Source organism: Hydra viridissima, unplaced genomic scaffold (genome assembly GCF_058129835.1).
Source record: "Hydra viridissima isolate aposymbiotic clone 2 unplaced genomic scaffold, HvirCarnegie_v1 scaffold_15, whole genome shotgun sequence".
NCBI classification, from domain to species: Eukaryota; Metazoa; Cnidaria; class Hydrozoa; order Anthoathecata; family Hydridae; genus Hydra; species Hydra viridissima.
This window is the reverse complement of record NW_028324314.1, coordinates 1,428,497-1,447,411: the sequence shown is the minus strand read 5'-3', so window position 1 is coordinate 1,447,411 and position 18,915 is coordinate 1,428,497. Positions and strand designations below refer to the sequence as shown.

The 18,915-nt window shown below is 29.5% G+C and overlaps 1 protein-coding gene across 1 annotated transcript in view; it reads left to right on the top strand.

The window, feature by feature from the left end:
* LOC149878078 (fibrocystin-L-like) overlaps window positions 1-18,915 on the top strand; it is a 55,467-nt gene that overhangs the window by 8,012 nt on the left and 28,540 nt on the right. Inside the window, 25 exon segments of the mRNA XM_090072394.1 lie at window positions 1,190-1,313; window positions 1,492-1,579; window positions 1,959-2,016; window positions 2,469-2,559; window positions 2,696-2,749; window positions 2,834-2,913; window positions 4,296-4,409; window positions 4,921-5,127; window positions 5,379-5,674; window positions 5,833-6,087; window positions 6,953-7,112; window positions 7,637-7,842; window positions 8,102-8,387; window positions 8,628-8,897; window positions 9,362-9,639; window positions 9,747-9,981; window positions 10,264-10,348; window positions 10,580-10,790; window positions 13,389-13,902; window positions 14,039-14,103; window positions 14,732-14,984; window positions 15,063-17,054; window positions 17,287-17,395; window positions 17,397-18,253; window positions 18,474-18,717. Coding sequence (XP_089928520.1) covers window positions 1,190-1,313; window positions 1,492-1,579; window positions 1,959-2,016; window positions 2,469-2,559; window positions 2,696-2,749; window positions 2,834-2,913; window positions 4,296-4,409; window positions 4,921-5,127; window positions 5,379-5,674; window positions 5,833-6,087; window positions 6,953-7,112; window positions 7,637-7,842; window positions 8,102-8,387; window positions 8,628-8,897; window positions 9,362-9,639; window positions 9,747-9,981; window positions 10,264-10,348; window positions 10,580-10,790; window positions 13,389-13,902; window positions 14,039-14,103; window positions 14,732-14,984; window positions 15,063-17,054; window positions 17,287-17,395; window positions 17,397-18,253; window positions 18,474-18,717 — 7,132 coding nt within the window.

Below are 18,915 nucleotides of genomic sequence, written 5' to 3'. Positions count from 1 at the left end.
TAAATATGCTGTTGCTATGAGCAATGGATTAGCGTTGATGTCCTTAGCAACGTGTGCCGTGAAAGTAGAAACCAATTTTTCTTATTTTTTCCTTTTTTCGAAAGAAGAAAAATTTTTTTCGTGGTTTACTGTGAATTCTACGTCTAGAAGTCAATTTTCTACGAAGTTAAATGGCATCAAAATATGAACATTAAAATGAATCGATTTTCTTTTGAAATTCAATCCCATTAAGGAAGCTGAAGAAGTCATGTAAACCAGAAGAAAAAAAATACTTTCCTATTTTTTTTTAATATGCAACGCGCCTCAGGCAATTTGAATTTAAAACTTTTTTTTTTTGCTATGAAAATCGCTCCATCCTAATGCATATGGCTCTCGAGTGGCATTTCAAATTCATTGAGTTCAGAGAGATCATCTGGCATCTGTGATGGTTTTGCAGGGTGTGTCGTATGAAGAGGTTACCGAGTTACATTTTTGTGATTAGGATGAACGTAGGCAAGTATGTAGTTATAGCAAGATGACATTTTGAGTAGTTGCAGCAAGATAAAATTTTGAGCAAAGTCTTAAAGCCTCTTTATGAGATCATGTATAGTTCTGGTTGGACTTATACATGGTCTCATAAATTGGATTGAATCAGATTTATACATAGTCTCATGGTCACAGGTTCAGCAAGGTTCTGCTCTATCTTAAAAGACAATGTGTACACAAAAATGTTTGAAAACTCACACACACGAAGTTCATTAGAGCTGAAGATTGGCCTTCTGGAAACAGATCTAAATCTACAAAAAAACAAAAAAAAAACAAACAAACAAAAAAAATAAAGTGGTGAATTTTGAAGGATTGTTGTTTGCTGTCACATTTAAAAGTCAGTGTGAAGGTAAAAAAGGGTATTTTCAAAAAGGCATTCAAATCTGAATTAGTTTATACAAGTAGATAAAAATATCAAAATGTAACCAAAAACACTGTAATCTACTAAATTTAGTTATAGTAATCAGTTATGTTGTCTCTTAATTTAAACCAGCCTGTAAATTTAGTATGCTTATCATACTGTTGAGTTGATATTAACTCAAAGTCTTATCTAAATGGGTCACAATAAGTTTATTGATTAAACTTTCTTCAAATTAGTGATCATATTATTGTTTGAATAATGAAATTTCTTATGTTTAATAAAAATGATAAACTTACATTTTAGAATTCCCTGATCAATCAACTAATACAGTTGTTGTGATGTTAACAAATACGGTTTCTTATGTGGTGAACTATTGTGATATTATCAATACAGCCTCCAGCCATGAAATTTTAAGTTGTGAAACAAGGTAAATAGCTTTAGGAAGCTTTAAATAAAAAAACAAATGAAATAGCTAAATAGCTTTACTTGGTCCAGCAAGCTAAAAGTATGTTTGACTTTTGAGTCTTTGATAATAGTTATGATGATAATATAATGCTGATGTCAGTTGTTGTCCAACATTCTCTATAATAAACAATGTTTTTAAGAAAAACTTCTGATGAATCTACATTTGATTACTTCCTCACTGTACTTGTAAATGGAGTGGAGGTTTCTTCACCAAAAATTAATTTCTATGTAAGGATTATATTCTCTCTCTCTCTCATACACACACACACACACATTCAGACACACACACATTCAGACACACACATACATATATATACATATATGTGTGTGTGTGTGTGTGTGTGTGTGTGTGTGCGTGTGTGTGTGTGTGTGTTATATATATATATATATATATATATATATATATATATATATATATATATATATATATATATATATATATATATACATATATATATATACATACATATATATATATATATATATATATATATATATATATATATATATATATATATATATATATATATATATATATATATATATGATTTTAAGTTATTTACAGCAAAACTTTTTGTTACCTCTTTTATTTTTGCATGTATTTCAGCGTCGAGATGGGTGCACTCCGAGATTAAAAAAAGTTACACCATCAGCTGGTTTGCCTGGTATCGCTTTCTGTCATATTTCATTTAATTATCACTGTGTATCCATAGTGCATATTGTAATATAAGCAAACACTTTTTTTTTCACATTTAACTAAATTGATTGGATTGATCACTGTATGTTTACAGTGTTTTTACATATTTTAATATGAATATGGTTAAATATATTGCAACAAATAAAGTTAGCGAAAAAAAAGGCAGATACCATTTACAAAAAAGCAAAATCTCTATTCAAACTCGTAATACCATTTTATGAAACATATTCTATATTTGAATTGTTCTTTAAAAAAGTTTGCATTTTCACTTTGAAACAAATTTCATTCTCAATTTAAAGTATAAATTATCTATTAATTATTTGCACTAGTTGAGTAATTTAGTTTTATTTTTGCTTATCAAACAAAAAACTGCTTATGTCTTAAAGATTAGTAGAATGAATGCTAACTTTCTGATTTTAGGTGAGACAGTGCGTCTGGAAGGTGTTATTTTTACAAAACAAATCAGCAGATTATCTGCAGATTTTGATCCTAACAACAATGAAATCTCAAAGTATTTTTTAATTTTTAGTCAAGAAAGAGATTATTGAGAAAAATATTTAAGTACTTCTTTAATACAGATTCTGTATATACCAACCTACTATGTAGGTGTTTGTTTTTTATCCTGAAATATTTTTATTTTTTTTAAGAATGTTTGTTGGGAATGACATATGTGAACCTTTCGATCCTGAAACCAACGAGCTGTATATATTTTTATTTGTTTTTTTAATTTTGATATATGTTTAGGAAATTTTATTTTTTTAAAATTTTTTTACTTTGTTATTCAGCATTGGTGTTATTGACCTGACTCCATTTTATTGGTGGTATGATGGCTGGGTGATGTGCTCACCAAAAATAAAAACTGTTGGTAAGCTCAAAAACTCTTCTAAAGAAGTTTTTTTAATGGCATATTGTTAATACTAGTTATTATGGGACAAAAAAAGATGTTTATTTGCTTTTTAACTAAAGTATTGATGGGAAATAATCAATCATTTGAAATCGTTAATTATATAGTAAATGAATGATATAAAACTTTTAAAACATTACCTCTTTAACACTGTGTCAAGAACATGTTGGTGTTAAATTTTCTGATTGAGAAGTATTATTGCAAGAGAAAAAAGTGGTAAGAAATATCAAATAAAAAACAATAAAATTTTCTTATAATAGACTGACAATAATAGTGAGTAGTAAATTGAATTGTTAAATGTGTTATAATGGGTGACATCAATTCTTTTTCTCACTAAATTGTTTATGTAAAGAAAAAAAATACCACTGTTGTTGGTTGAGGTTTACCAATCAATTCAGAGAATATATCTGTTCTGTGAAAACCTCTTCTTTCCCTTCACAAGTCCATTAATCCTAACACTTCTTCAAATTCAAACGGAAATACATGGTAGACTGGAAGTATCTAGTTACTTGTATTAAAACCTGCTTTTGCAATTTCTCTTATTAAACTTAGATCTATACCATTTATGACAATCATCTTGTTGCATGTTTATATTATAATATGTTATATATTTGATTCTTTACAATATTTAATAATTAGTTAAAGTAATTGGTTTAAGTAAAATTTTAATTGAAAATGAAAATACATGAAGATTTAAACTTGAAAATAAAATTTTAGGTCGACTTTAAAGTATCACAGTTTTTAGTAGTTTGAAAAATAATTGACTAAAATTTCAGTTTAAAAAAACATCAGTTTAGTTGACACCAAGCAAGTAAGTGGTTTTATTTTTTGATGAAAACTGCAAGACAAAATTTTATTTGAAAATAATTTTCCCATTTTGGGTTAAAGTAATGCTACATTTTAAATATTTTAATAAGATATGAAAGTTTAAAAATGGCATTTTTTTAGAGGTTGATAGCAGGCTATAAAGCTCATAAACAATTCTTTTTAAGGATATGGGTACAAATTTAAATGCAAAACACACAAAGTAAATGCAAAACTTCATAAAGAATGTTTTGGAAAACAGCACAAAAGCATGGTTTTTAGAAAGCAACAACCATTGCAATTGCTTCAATAGGAACTTGTTTGGGTTTTTGTGCTGTTTTTTTAAACAGTTTTTATGGTGTCATAAAAAGCAATAAAATGTTTTAAAGTGCATGCAGTAGGTTATAGAGCAGGTTTAACTCACTAAAGCTTTTCAAATATACATGTAACTGCTAAAGAGCCTATTCTAAAAATACTGAAAGCTTTTTAAGAACTCAAAAGATCTTTGTTTGATGTTTTCTTTTTTGCTTTTTGTTAAGGCTCCTGGAGATCTTCTTTCATCGTAAGCAATTCAGCTGGTCGCTCAACACGTGAAAAATCTTCAATAATGGTTGATCAAAATGATTATATTTACAACTATCAAACTTTTGCAGGTTAACCATTTTTTAGAATTCTTTTTTTAAAAAAAGCTAAAGAAAACATGGAGAAAGTTTTTTATATGATGAAAAAATTATTTGTGTTATAAAAGTTCTATTTGTGATATATGATATTGGTCTAGCTATAAATTAGTAATTATCAAATATTTTTTAAAGAGGAAATTTAAAAGAGCCTAAAAACTTGCATTTCTTATTTTTTAAAATTAACCCTCAAAAACTAAGTGTGCAGCTCTTCTGTTACACCCCAGGATAAAAAAGGTCTGTAATGTTTAAAAAGTCTATACAAAGTTATATGAATCTTAAAAACTTCTATAGAGTCTCAAAAGATTGTAGAAGCTCTATAGGATTTTTAAAGAGTTTTTTTGTCCTAGGAATGCACCATTAGAAATGAAATATTTTTAGGAAAACTTCATAACTAAAAGTTTAACTTTTTATTTATCGTCTTTAAATGATTTTAAAATAGTATGATATAATATTGTTAGATTTATTTACTTTTTTTTTAATCAAGAAATTGAAACTATATTGCCAAGAAGTGGCAGTACAGAAGGAGGAACTGTTATCACAATCACTGGAAGATTCTTTGGAAATATCGAAGATAATGTGAAAGTTAAAGTTCACGGAGTTGATTGCACAGTGTTGTCAGTTAATGATACAGTAATAAAATGCCAAACAGGGCCACTCAATGAAACATACCAAACTGGTGATATATTCCCAGGTGATTTTTTCCTTTTTTTTTTCCCTTAGAAGTAATTTTTGAAAAACTTTTTTTGAAAAAGTTTCTTAGAAAAAATTTTCACCATGTAAAAGTAAAATAATCCAAGATTAGTTACTAAGTTGTATAATAAACTATGATTAGCACTAAAGCACTAGTCTGTTAGTGATTTTAGTTTTAAACAGTGTTGTTAAGCACTTATGATCTATATCTGACAATGTAGTTAAAAATTTATCTATTATATTTTTGTTGAGGTGGACGTGGCCATGATGTTGAAATCTGGCCAGGTGTAAGTTATAATGTGGCAGATGTAAAAAACAAATATAACCAAACATATCCAGTTCCAGTTGTCAAAAACACATCTTATTCAGAACTGCAGATTTACAGCAGAATTATTTTTCTAGCATCACGATATAACGCTATTGCAGCAAGAGTTACAGGATTTTTGCGACCACCACAGGATGGCTTTTACCATATTATAATTAATGCTGATGATTTAAGCTTTTTAGAAATCAGTGAATCTCCTTCAAATATGTCAACCACAAAAATGGTAAATTTAATGTGATTTTGTCATGTTATCAAGGTTTTTATGTAAAGCTTTACATAATACTAAAGCAAGGAGATTTGTTTGTTACATTAACATGTTCTTTGTATCTGATGGTTCATTGTATCAAGATTCTACTTGTATGTATACTTTTATCTCTTTAGGTAAAAGTTGCTTGGTGCAATGCTTGGACAGGCACCACTTACTTCAGATATCCAGAGCAAAAATCTGTAAAGATGTTCATGAGAAGTGATCGAGAATATTTTTTCAAAGTGTATTTAGCAGATTATGGTGGTGAATATCAGTTGGAAGTTGGGTTGCTAGGATACAAAACTAATCTAAGTAATGCTGATGCAGATAATGTCTTCAATGAAATTCAAAATTTAACAATATATTCTGATTACAAACCAGAAATACAGGTAAACACATTTTTAGCTGTTTGTGAGCACTGTATGTTATCAGTGATGTGCAGTATTTCAAAAACATTTGCTGTATTTGAAATACTTTTTTAGGAGTTATACATTTAGTCAATTCTGCGTTTTTATATTTTAAACTTTTTTTTCAGTATTTTTTCTGACGTTTTGTTAAAAATAGATGAGCATAAATTAGGAATAAGCAAATTTTTGCAAAGATTCCAAGAAAAAAATGCATTTAAAACAATTTTATTAGAAAGTTTGCAAATGACCTTAAAATTTTACAGTTAGAATGACAATGAGAGTTTGTGAAACTGTGAAATGATAACTGGCAATAATTAGAAATTACTGTGAAAAAACTGCCATTAAGTATAATATACCTATACCATCAGCACTGGTTGAACTTCTTTTTGGCTATGGTTGGCTTGTTCATACTAATGTAAATAGAATCTTTTGTCTGGTAGTCTGTTTGAACAGCAATTATTGCTAAAAGAAAATCAGTTGCTAATTAAGACAAATTATTGGAAAAAGAAAACCAATTATTATGATAAATTATGATACATTATGATAAATTATGTACCATTTATTTAGTTTACGCTTTAATGGATGTAATGCATTAAAGTATGATATCTTAGTGATGTTTTTATTGATTTTTTACATGTTCGTAAGAAACAGAGATGATTATAAGTAAGCCAGTTAAGTTTTACTTCAGACTTATATACCAATTAAATACTAAAGTATAAAAAGGGATGTCTGTAATATTATTAATGACGTTTATATTATTGTTATTGCTATTGTTATTGTTGGTATGTTAAAACTATTATCAATAGTTTGTAGACTGTTTTATAACTTGTAAAGTATATTTTTCTAGATAATTAATGTTAGCAATCTAAATGCAAGCAGCCAAATTTCGTTAGCAGTTGAAAACCGCATCACTAGGCCGTTCTTAGTAAATACATCTTTCACAGATATTGAAACCATTTTAAAAACAGACATCTTCTCAGAAAATTGCTCATTTTCCTCAACTGATGGTATAATTATTTTTTTGAATTTAGTTAATATTATCAATCTTAAAGACAATCATCCACAGTTATGCACAATTGGGAACATTCTAAAAATTTCAATATTATTACAGTTTAAATATTAAACTGGGGGAAGTATTTTCCTTTTTTTAATAGCTGATCTGTAAGAAGTTTTTTCATTTTCCATCTGCATACCAAAATTAATAAAAATTTTAAATGATATCAAATAGGAAGATGTTTTTTTTTTTCCAAATCCTATCAACTGTAAATATTTTTAGAAATTAAAAATTTATTTATGTTTTATATTTTAATTAGGAGCAAATATTTATAAATAGACTACTAAATAGCACATAAACATAGTTTTAATGTTTAAACAAAGAGTTATAAAACTCCTAATATTCTTGATATGATGATATTTTTACCAAAATTCTTATTTGTTAACATAGAAATTATTTGCATGTGTGCTCTGACACTTTCTTTTGTCAGCATATTTTTTTGTTGTGTGTAAAGCAGCAATTTTTGTTATTTTTTAGGAGCAAACGTGTTTTACTCAGAAGGGTATGAGTTTGATAAGAGAACTGGAGCTCAAGAATATGGTGTTCGTATAGAAAACCAGCGTCCTTTTTGTGGTCGTCGCATGCTTCAACTTTCTAAAGAGTTAATAATATTTTATGCTGATCAAACTGTAGCTGATGATGGTACTAAAAAATCGTCAATTAATATATTTATACATCAATATGTAAGCATAAATTTAGAACATCTAGATATATTAATATTGCGCTTGAAATATTAAATCTCTACAAGTTTTTAAGATTTCATATTTATTTGCAATATTCAATATTCATATTTAGTTCTTAGTTGTATGTTTCTCATTTCAGTTAATTTAAATGATAAAAACTTACTTTTAAACCTAAGTAGTTTTTTTGCATTTATTTGGTGATTTGGATCTTGTTGTATTTGGATGATAACATTTTAATGCGATTTAGTATATGTTATAGTTGTGCTTCTTTGTTCGTGGTGTGTTAACAATCACTATTAACTTACAATTGTCTTATCAAAAAACTGATGGTACAACAGCTGTAATGACAAGGAATTACCAATTTAATGTTGACAATAGAGGAATGGGTTGTATGAACATGAAAGACTCCATAACAGCTGAAAGTTGGTATGTTAAATATTCTCCTGTATATGTGATTTCTATACAACTTGTTCGTGATCCTTCTCAAGATGCTTCAATTCCAATTTTTGTGGATGAAGTGTGGATTGCAAACATGCCGAGAGTTGGTGAGTAATGTGCTAAAGTAACAAAGTACTATTATTTTGAAAGAAATCCCAAAGAAGAACCAATAGAAAATATTTCAACTGTTTCTTTATCTTGTCCATTTTTAAAGATTGTTCTTACTGCGTTATTTTAAAAGTTAGTTAAAACCTTAATTAAATATTGGATTCACTTTACTTTAGTGGACTTTTTTTATTATTGAAAATCAAGAAAATCCATAACTAGAACTATTTCTATCTATTTAGTTGATAGTGTTGATAGCGCTCCTGGGATGTGGGTAGATACTTTAAAGGTTGATAACAAAACTGGAATCAATACCACTGGAAACCCAGCAGTGAGAAAATGGGCTGTTTCAATGTTTGTCAATAACTGTGGGATGAACTTATTTGCATTTCAAGCAATTAGTGATGGAAAAGCAATTTCAGCATATAAATATCAATCTTCTTCTCCACCGCTATCTGGTACTTTCAAGATTGCATACAAATTAGATGACGGAACAGTTGTTTTAACTAATGGTAATGATTTTATAGTTTTATTTATTTTCATGTAAAATTGTCTTTAATGTTATGATTGTTTTGTTGTTGTGGTTGTTGTTGTTGTTCATCATCATCATCGTCATCATCATCATCATCATCATCATCATCATCATCATCATCATCATCATCATCATCATCATCATCATCTTCATCTTCATCTTCATCATCTTCATCATTGTCATCATCATAATTGTCATCATCATCATAATTGTCATCATCATCATAATTGTCATCATCATCATAATTGTCATCATCATCATCATCATTGTCATCATCATCATCATTGTCATCATCATTATCAACATTGTCAAAATCATTATTATTTTATCTAAATTATGTTATGATATATTAATTATTTTATTACTTTTTTAATGCTTTGAGTTTTGCTATGATATATTTTGCTGCTAAATTTTATGATAGCTATTATTATTGAATGTTTTTAGACATTCCTCTCAATGTGGATGTAATCAGTTTAAAAAAAACACTGGAAGATAATATACCCAAAACTGTGTTTGTTGTAATTGGTTCCGCCAATTGTTCACACTACGAATGGAGAATTGAATGGTTTTCAGGGGGAGGAGATAAAGAGCCGTTGCAGTTATTAATAGATAATGTTCATGGCCAAGGTGTTTTGAGCAGTGTTACAACTATTCAAGATGGTGGGATATTATTTGGTCCACTACCAGGAGAGTTTCTTCAGCTTGCTGAGCCAAATCCTCAAGTAAAGTGGCTAAACGCTTTTAAGAAATAGTTTTGTGCTTGCTGTTTTGTGCAAAAGGGTTTAGGGTTAAAATTGCTTTAATAAGTAACATTTTTCTTTGTTTTCAGGTTGTTGTATCAGTTAATGGAATTGTATCAAAGTGTAAAGTACGTGGAAACTGTGGATATAATTACTCTGCAGCATTTACACCCCAATGTTTTGCAATAACACCATCAGTGGGACGAAATGGGACAAATGTTACTATAAGTTGTAATGGCTGTGTAAACAAAACAAAAGTGTTTATTGGTGGAGTTGAGTGTATTGTTACAAGTCAAACTGCTACAAATGTAATGTGTACTGTTGGTAAGTATTTTTCTTTTACAAAATTATTACATTATTATAAACTATCGTCATTGAATTTTTTGTTTATCAAAAAGTTGGCTTTTTTTTAATGCTCAGACAATATATATCTTCTGCATAGAGTAAACTGATCATTAATAACATGATAGAAAATAAAACAATGAAGTTTGTAAATAAAAGTGTTTTTTTAAGAATATTGCAACAGACAATCCTACAGCACTTTATTTAGAATGAATATCACCTCTTTACTATTAGAATTAAGAAACTTTTTTTTAATAACTTAAGGTGAACTTCAAGCTGGCTTTCAAAATGTTGATGTTTTTGTGGATGGTATTGGAAAATGTCAGTCTATGAATAATATTGCGTTTCAGTAAGTGTTTAAGTGGATATCTTTTCAATTTTTGTACTGGAGTAAAGTTCTACATAAGCTCTTTCATGCTACGTCTATTGTTTTTTTTGTTTTTGTTTTTTTTACTGAAAATTGTGTTTTGTAATTACAAAATATGAAATATTTATCTTATTTTTCATGTTTTTTTTCAAAAGAACAACAAATCTTGTTGTTGTTGTTGTTATATTATTCCTTTTAATTTCTTACTTTCAGGAATCAACTTTCAGTTGATAAAATTCTACCTGACCAAGGAGCAACAACTGGTGGTTTACCAATTACTATAAAAGGATCAGGTTTTGGAAACAGTGTTATTGGTGTAACAGTAAAGTTGGGATCTTATAACTGCTTTGTTACCAGTGTTTCAATGTATTCAATTACTTGTGAAACAGAAAAAGCAGAAGTAGATGGTCCTGTTACTCTGAATGTAGGTACTTAAATACATTAGGTATTTAAAGATATTCCAATTATTTTTCTTCCAATTTTGATGATGAATTAGATTTTGACAGCAAAAACATTTTTGTTGGTAATGTTTTTGCTGTTAAAATCTGCTAATACTACAGTTAAAGTTCAGTTAAATGAGGCTATGATGATAAATTCTGGTAAAAGATCTGGTTCATGATTTCACAAAGCATCAATTTCATCCTCCAAATTGTTAAATGGGTCATTTTCATCAACTGTAGTTATTTATCGATTTGCAGTAAAGATTCCTTCATTTCAAAAGCAGTTTACAATTGTTTTGATGGATACTGGGTTCCTAACAGACACCATTTGTATTCCATTCAAGATAAACCTTTCTGATGGGGCTTTGTTATTCACTATTCTAATGATTTTAATTCTAACCATATTTTTACAATATTGTGCTCTCAGTGATCTTATAACACCTAGATCCATAGGATGTTTTATTTTTGTAGTGGCATTTGTTCCTACTTAACTTTATTTTTTAATTAATTACTACTTTCCCAACTTGTTTCCCCAGAATTTGTTTTGAAAGTGATGTTTCTTCATTTTCTTCCATTCACATAACTAACCTTTTAAGATTTTTCATTTTGTCCTTCTTCAAGTAGTGACAAGATTTTATCAGTATTTATGTATCATGTTAATATGGTTTTTTTTTATGTAATCTATTTTACTGCAGCATCTTTGAACTTTTTCTGGCAGAGCTTTGTGAATATGTTTTCATTTTTGTCTCACTACTAATATCTTATTCTTGTTTAAAAGCACAAGTGCTTTATATTATATACACACATAAATTACATTATATTTAAACTTTGTATAGAATTCTTATTGGCTAGTTTAGATATTCAAGTCCCCTTCAAAATATTAAAAATTCTTTAAACTATATAAAGTTTTACAAATGATTAGAAACATCAAACAGAAGATTTATATTAAATTGAAGTTCTAGCTTTGTTAACTTTACTCGTTTTTCTTTCCATTACTGCAGTTGAAGGACGTCATTTATCAATTTAGAACTAGAGAGTGTTTTGTAAATTTTATTACCACAACTTTTTGCGATAAATATCTTATTCAGTAGTTGTATGTATTTTGGTCAACAAAATTTCAAAAAGCTAGATGTTATAAAATAATATGCAAAAGGTACACACCATGTGTTTAACTTTGCTTCCTTATATTACTTTATTTATTTAATAATTCATCATTACAAAATTTAATGTGCTGGTTGATGACATAAAATTGATTTTTATTTGGTTTTTGTGGGGAGAAGTTTAAAAAAACAATTATATTTATTTTTCTGAGACATCAACCAAATAAAGTTGTATACAAGTTACTGAACATTGTATAAAAAAGTACAACTTCAAAAAGCAAACGAATCTCTCTTCTATGTAACTTTAGCTATAGAAAATAAAAGATTTGCAATTTTTACTGAGATGCAGATTTTGTTGATCGTTTATAGTGTTACAAATGCTGTACTTTATATTTACCCTTTTTGGTAATAATTATCAGTGTTTCAGAATCATTATATAACTATTGAAACTAAAGAAGGAAATAGTGAAATGCATGTTTATTTATTTTTTCCCAAACTATGCAATTTCTTCCTTGTAAATTTACTTTGAATGAGTCTTCTAATATGTGTGAACTGATAATTATTATTACACTAATGTGTAACCAATTAATATTTTAATTGGTCACCAAAATGTCATTCTCATTTTAGGAGTTCTTTTGACATTTTGATAACCAATTAAATATGTCTTAAAAGTAGCTAGTATTTGAGCTATTATCTCTAGTTGGTCCTATTCTGATTATACAGTTCTCAATTTAATCAATCGAAAATAATTGGCTAAGTTTGATTAATTTCCTCTAAATTATGATTACTTAATAGATTCTTATTTCATAAAATTGAAACACAGGTAAAATGGCAACAAATCTTTCCCATAAATTGATGGTTAAATTAGTTAAGGAAATTATTGATCTATATAAAAAAATTTGGTTTCCCAACCAAATTGCAATAAAAAGTTTTGTTATATTTTGATGACCCGTTAAATATGCCTAAACAGTAGTTGGCTACTGTTAAGGCATATTTGAACTCTACTGTTGTTAGGCCTTTTGCTAGACCTGATTTTCAAGCAGTGATATAGATGGCATATATACAATGTAAGGGTATCATCGTTATGATTGGACTGAAAATTTTGATGATATATTATATGATGATAGTTTTGACTATTGTGTGTTTCTAAATCTTCTGACACAACATTTCCTGGTTTCTGAAAAAGGGTAAAAAAGATTTATTGAGCAAATAAAGCAGCTAAGTAAGATTCTTTTAAAATGTTTATTTTCTAGAATAAAATAATTTTTAGTTTCGCACTTAGAAAATTTTATAGGCTTTCTTTTGAACATTTCAAAGTCCCAGAATATTTAGAATTAATAACATATAATAACATGTAAACTAACTTTCTTTTCAAAAACTTATCTCGATAATCAACAAATTTTTTAACAATTTTGGTTATTTTAAATTAAAGTCCTTAAATGGCAATAATTGTTTTTTTAACATACTTAGTTTTATTTCTAGCTTATCATTAATGGAATAAAAGCTATTGGAGGCTCATTTACATTTAACTCTTTATTGAATCCAAAAATCATCAGTGTTTCACCTCTTCATGTGTATGATGATATAATCACATTGAATGGATCAAACTTAAAAGCTGGAAACGGAGAGAATACTTTGGTTACAATCAATAATCGTAGCTGTGAAATAGTGTCTTTGTCATCAACCATTATAAAATGCCGTCCTCCTCCACTGAATTTGTCAGTTGAACTTAGAGTATTTGTGCCTGGTGCTGGTTCTGTATTGCAGACATTGTCTGTTATCTTAAAGCTCTCTGGTTTTACCCCTACAACTGGATCCTATTTTGGTGGAACACTAATCACATTGAATGGGCAAGGATTTGGGGAAAATGCTTCTGATGTTAAAGTTCTTTTCCAAAATAAAACTTGTGCTGTGCAAAGTTGCACAGACAGCAAAATCACTTGCATTACATCTCCTGCCTCAAATACATTTTATGTCGACAACTCTGGCAGAGGAGGTATGTTTTTTTTTTTTAAAAAAAAGTCTCAGCATAATTTAAAATTTATTTTTAATTAAAATGTCAGATAATTTTTGTTTTTACTGTTGTATATGTATATATGAAATTTAATAGACAAAAAAAAAATATTTTTTAGTTTTTGGGCCTGGTACTGCCTGGAGCAAGTATACTATATATATCAATGAAGGAGACTCAATTGTGGTTTGTTTGTAATTCAGTAGTTAAAACATTATAAAGTTCAAATTGTCCTAAAATAAATTAGCACTAAATTATAATATCATCTAGTAATATCTTAATATCTTAACATGTGAAGATATTTTATTAATTTGCTGAATGTAATTATATTTTCTTATTATCAATGTAAAGGTAATTAAGTTAATGTTCAGTTAATGTTAAGTTAATGCTAACATTTTAGTTGCACAGTTGCACACCATTTGACTGGAGATGGAATTTTGTTTCGGGCCCTGTGCTCACTTTTCTTTTTTTTTGTTTTGAATCCTGACTTAAATATTCATTAAATTTTCTTTGTGAACACTTAAAATTTCTTTAAGTCTTCTTGAATTCTTTTTGAATTTTTGTTGAACTTTTCTTGAATTCTTTAGCCTTTTTAAGAATCGCCTGTAAATAGTAATAGTTTGTTAAGTAAGAATCTAGAACCCAAGAGTCTAGAGAGTCTTAATGCCAAGGTATAGCAACATACAGAGTTTGTACAAAAGTATAGACCTGTTTGTTGTTATGCCTTGAGATTTAAGGTGAATATTTTTGTACTTATGTTTGTTTATTTATTTAAAAGTACCTTTCTTGAGGTAAATAAGATATTGATATTTAGTACTCATGGGATTCAAACCCTGACTCTGATTACCTGATTTCTGTTATACGATACTCTGCTGAAAATCCTGCTTCTAAAGAGCTACTTTGTTCACCAAAGAATTCAGGAAGTTGCACAGTGACTTTTTCAACTAATGGAACATTTATAGTTTCAAGCGGAAAGTATATCAAAAATAACGATGCAGAGTTCCAAGAAACGGTTGTAGTTTCAGAGTTATTGCAGTTTCAGGCGGATTTATCATTATCAGTTAAAGGTTGAGTTTAATATTGTAATTAAATTTTTTCAAGTTAAGATCTTTAGAAGATATTTATATATTTTTTTTAAACTTCAGGTGTTGATGTCCTACTATCTTCGGGGAATGCACGTAAACGTAGAGACAATCCCACAACATTTTCTTTTAACACAGAACTAACTCCAATAGTTCAAAGAATTGAATATGACTCCTGTAAAATAATTAGGATTGAAGGAACAGGTTTCAGTGATACCATTGAACAAATTAATGTAACTTTTGGAAATTTAGTGTGCGTGATTAAAAATGCATCTCAAACAGAGATTTTTTGCAGCATGAATCTGGATGAAACTCTACCAACAGCTCTCATGCTACCAATTGTGGTTTATGTTGAAGGTAAGGGGTTCGCACATGTCGAAATTATGAAGGAAGAAGATCAATCAATATTTTGCTTCCCTGAACTGGAAAGTATAGCACCAGGTTTTGGGTCAGTTGCTGGTGGTACTAAAGTTCATATCAATGGTTTCAACTTAGACTTATCAACCACCCACGTTTATATTAATTATAACAATTTATTGAATTGTAGCTTTTTGTCGCAATCATTTTTTACGTATTTGTGTACCATGCCTCCTTTAATATCTTCTGGATCAATATCAAATGCAATGATTTCAGTTTGTGATGATGTGGAGCAAGCAGATCATTGTTTTAACAAGCCCACTCTAAATTTTGTTTATCAGCTAAGTGCTACTCCAGAAATACTTTCTGTTGATCCTAAAGTTATTCAAAACTCTAATGCAACTATTCAAATCTCTGGGAAAAAGTTTGGCGATGTGTCTAGTGTTACTGTGCAGATTGGACCTTCCAAATGTAATATTATTAGTTTGACCACTCAAAATGACATGCAAGCAATAACATGTACTGTCAGTTTACCTGCAGGTGCTCATATTGTGGGTGTGTCACATTTAGCTTACGGCAACTCATTAAATTCAGCAAGTCTTAACATTACCAGTATTCCCACATTTAATAGCATTATGCCAAACAACGGCAGCATAAATGGATATACAGTTGCTGTAATAAAAGGGAATGGCTTTTGTGCAGATTTGGTTGTTAAGTTTGACACAGCTGTTGCAACTATTCGAAACAAATCCATTGATGAGCTCACTGTAGTATCTCCTCCACATTCTGCTGGAACTGTAAAAGTTTATTTGTATTGCAGAGGAATTTTACTTGTTAGCGGGTCTTTTGTTTACTCTTTATTGTCAACTCCCACATTAAATAGTTTTGTACCTAGCTTTGGAAAGGGGGATGATGAACTAACACTTAATGTTACTTTTAAAACTACGTTGTTAGATAGCTTAACTTTTTTTGTGGGAGTTGATAGTTTTAAGGTGACAGCTGTAAATTCCGGACTTGTAAAACTTGTTTTACCAATGCATGCTGCTGGTCCCGTGTCTGTTCAGGTGTTGGTGCCTCAACTCGGATTATCAAATACCCTTCAGTTTACATATTTACTAGAGATTACAAATGTAAGTGTTTTAGAGAGTGGTTATGGAGGTGGACATTTTGTTGATATCTTAGGAAATGGCTTTAGCAATACAAGTAAGGTCTTTATATGTAACAATTCTTGCACTCAAATTAGCTTTACATCAACGCAACAGCTAACCTGCAGAATCCCTCCTTATACTTACTCTTTTGCTACCATTACTGAATGTAGTATTTTAGTGACAAACAATCAAAACACTAATGCTACTTATAGTCAAAAGTATGTTTATAGAGCATCTCTTACTTCCTCTTTGACCAGTATTTCACCAAGTAGAGGAGGAACTGGTGGAGGCGTCTTTTTGACCATTTCTGGTGTTAGCTTTGATTTGACTTCCCAGGTAACCATTGCTGGTGTTAGTTGTCCAATAAGTAATATATCAAGTTCTGAAATTGTTTGTCGTACTGGAGCTTCAAGTAGAACTGTACAAAACGCTTTAGTAGAGGTTTTTAACGCTAAAAGTGGCTTATCTTTAGTGGGGAATGTTAGTTTTTCATATATAGATGTTTGGAGCTCAAGATTTACATGGGGAGGAAATGATCCACCAGTTGAAGGTGAGATGTAATTGATTTAAAATAAAAGTATCTTTGTTTAGTTTTTTTTTTTTTTTTTTTTTTTTTTTTAAGGAAAATATTTTGGTGTATTAGGTATTTATGGTTGTGTTTCATGAAAATATTTTACACTTTGATAAAAGACATTCCTAACATTATTTATCTCCAAATCGTTATCCAAATGTGTGCTATCTTTTCTTCATGCGTGCAGTTATATTTTTTTGTTTTTTTTCAGGTGATTATGTTGTTATACAAAACGGTCAAACAATGTTGCTTGATCAAAGTACTCCAGTGCTGAAAGTGTTGTTAATAAAAAATGCCACGCTAATTTTTGACGAGAAAGACAGAGTTGCATGCTGAAAATATTTTAATAGTTGAAAACGGTACGTTTTTAGTTGGTTCTGCAGACCAACCTTTTCAACATAATGCTGTAATTGAGCTTCATGGGCATGTTAGATCTGAAGAACTGCCTGTTTATGGGGCAAAATCATTGAGTTTGCGTGAAGGTTACCTTGGCTTGTATGGAAAGCATGTTATGAATACGTGGTCACGGATTGCTCACACTCTGTATCCTGGAGCTACTAGAATGGAACTTGTTTTTGAAGTTCCTGATTGGCAAGTAGGAGATGAAATTGTTATTGCAGCCACAGGAAGAAGTATCAGAGAAAATGAAGTTCTTATAATAACAGCAGTTAATGGTAGGTTTGTTGACTTCAGCCCTCCTCTGCTGTACATGCATATTTCAATTGCGCAAACAATTGAAGGGAGGTATATAGAAACACGAGCTGAAGTTGGTTTACTATCCAGAAATGTTATTGTTCGTGGTTCAGTAAACGATGAGTGGAATGATGTAATCCAAAACTGTCCTACTGAGTTCGATCCAGGCCAGTTTGCTACACAAACATGTTTTGATGGTAGATTTGGCGAAGAGAAAGGCAGCGATCAGTTTGGAGTACAAATCATGGTGCATTCAAATCAGATGAGTCAAGGAAAAGCAGTTGCCCATTTTCATTACATTGAGGTTACCCATGCAGGTCAAGCTTTCCGTTTAGGTCGATATCCTATTCATTTCCATTTGGAGGGTGATGTGCATGGCTCTTATGTAAAAGGTTGTGCCATTCATCGAAGCTTCAATCGAGCTGTAACCATGCATGGTGTAAATAATTTAGTGGTGGAAAGGAATGTTATATATGATATCCTTGGTATTATTTTTAATGCATTATAGAAAATATTTATACAAACTACCTATATGATTAGTTTCAATTTATAAAAATTGAAAGTAAATAAGTTTTAATGAATTTTAAAGTAAAACTGATAATGATATTTAGAACATCTTTTCATTTTCTTCTTCTTTGTTTTTTTTAATCTTTAAGTTATGAAAAGTAATAAAGTTAACACTTGAAAAACTCCATACTTACTTAGGTAATGCTTACTTTATGGAAGATGGAATAGAAACAGGAAATATAATTCGCTACAACCTTGCTATATTTGTAAAGCCGTCAAGTTCGACATTGAATGTTGATGTGACTCCAGCAGCATACTGGGTAACTAATGCTAACAACACAGTTTCTCACAACGCTGCTGCTGGTGGAAGTCATTTAGGATTCTGGTATCAAATGTTTGAACATCCAGATGGTCCCTCTTTTACTAGTACTGTTTGCCCAAGGTTGTTAATTGTTTTTTTTATATATATATAAAAGTCTTTTAACTTAACAAATTTATTTTTTAAGCAATTTTGTATAAAATATTTTCAAGATATAAAACCCTAAATATACTTTTTATATGTTAGTTTGTTTATCATTGCAGTTAGATGCATTTTTTTTACTTCTTGCAAAATATTTATTGCAGAGGTAATACAATTAAC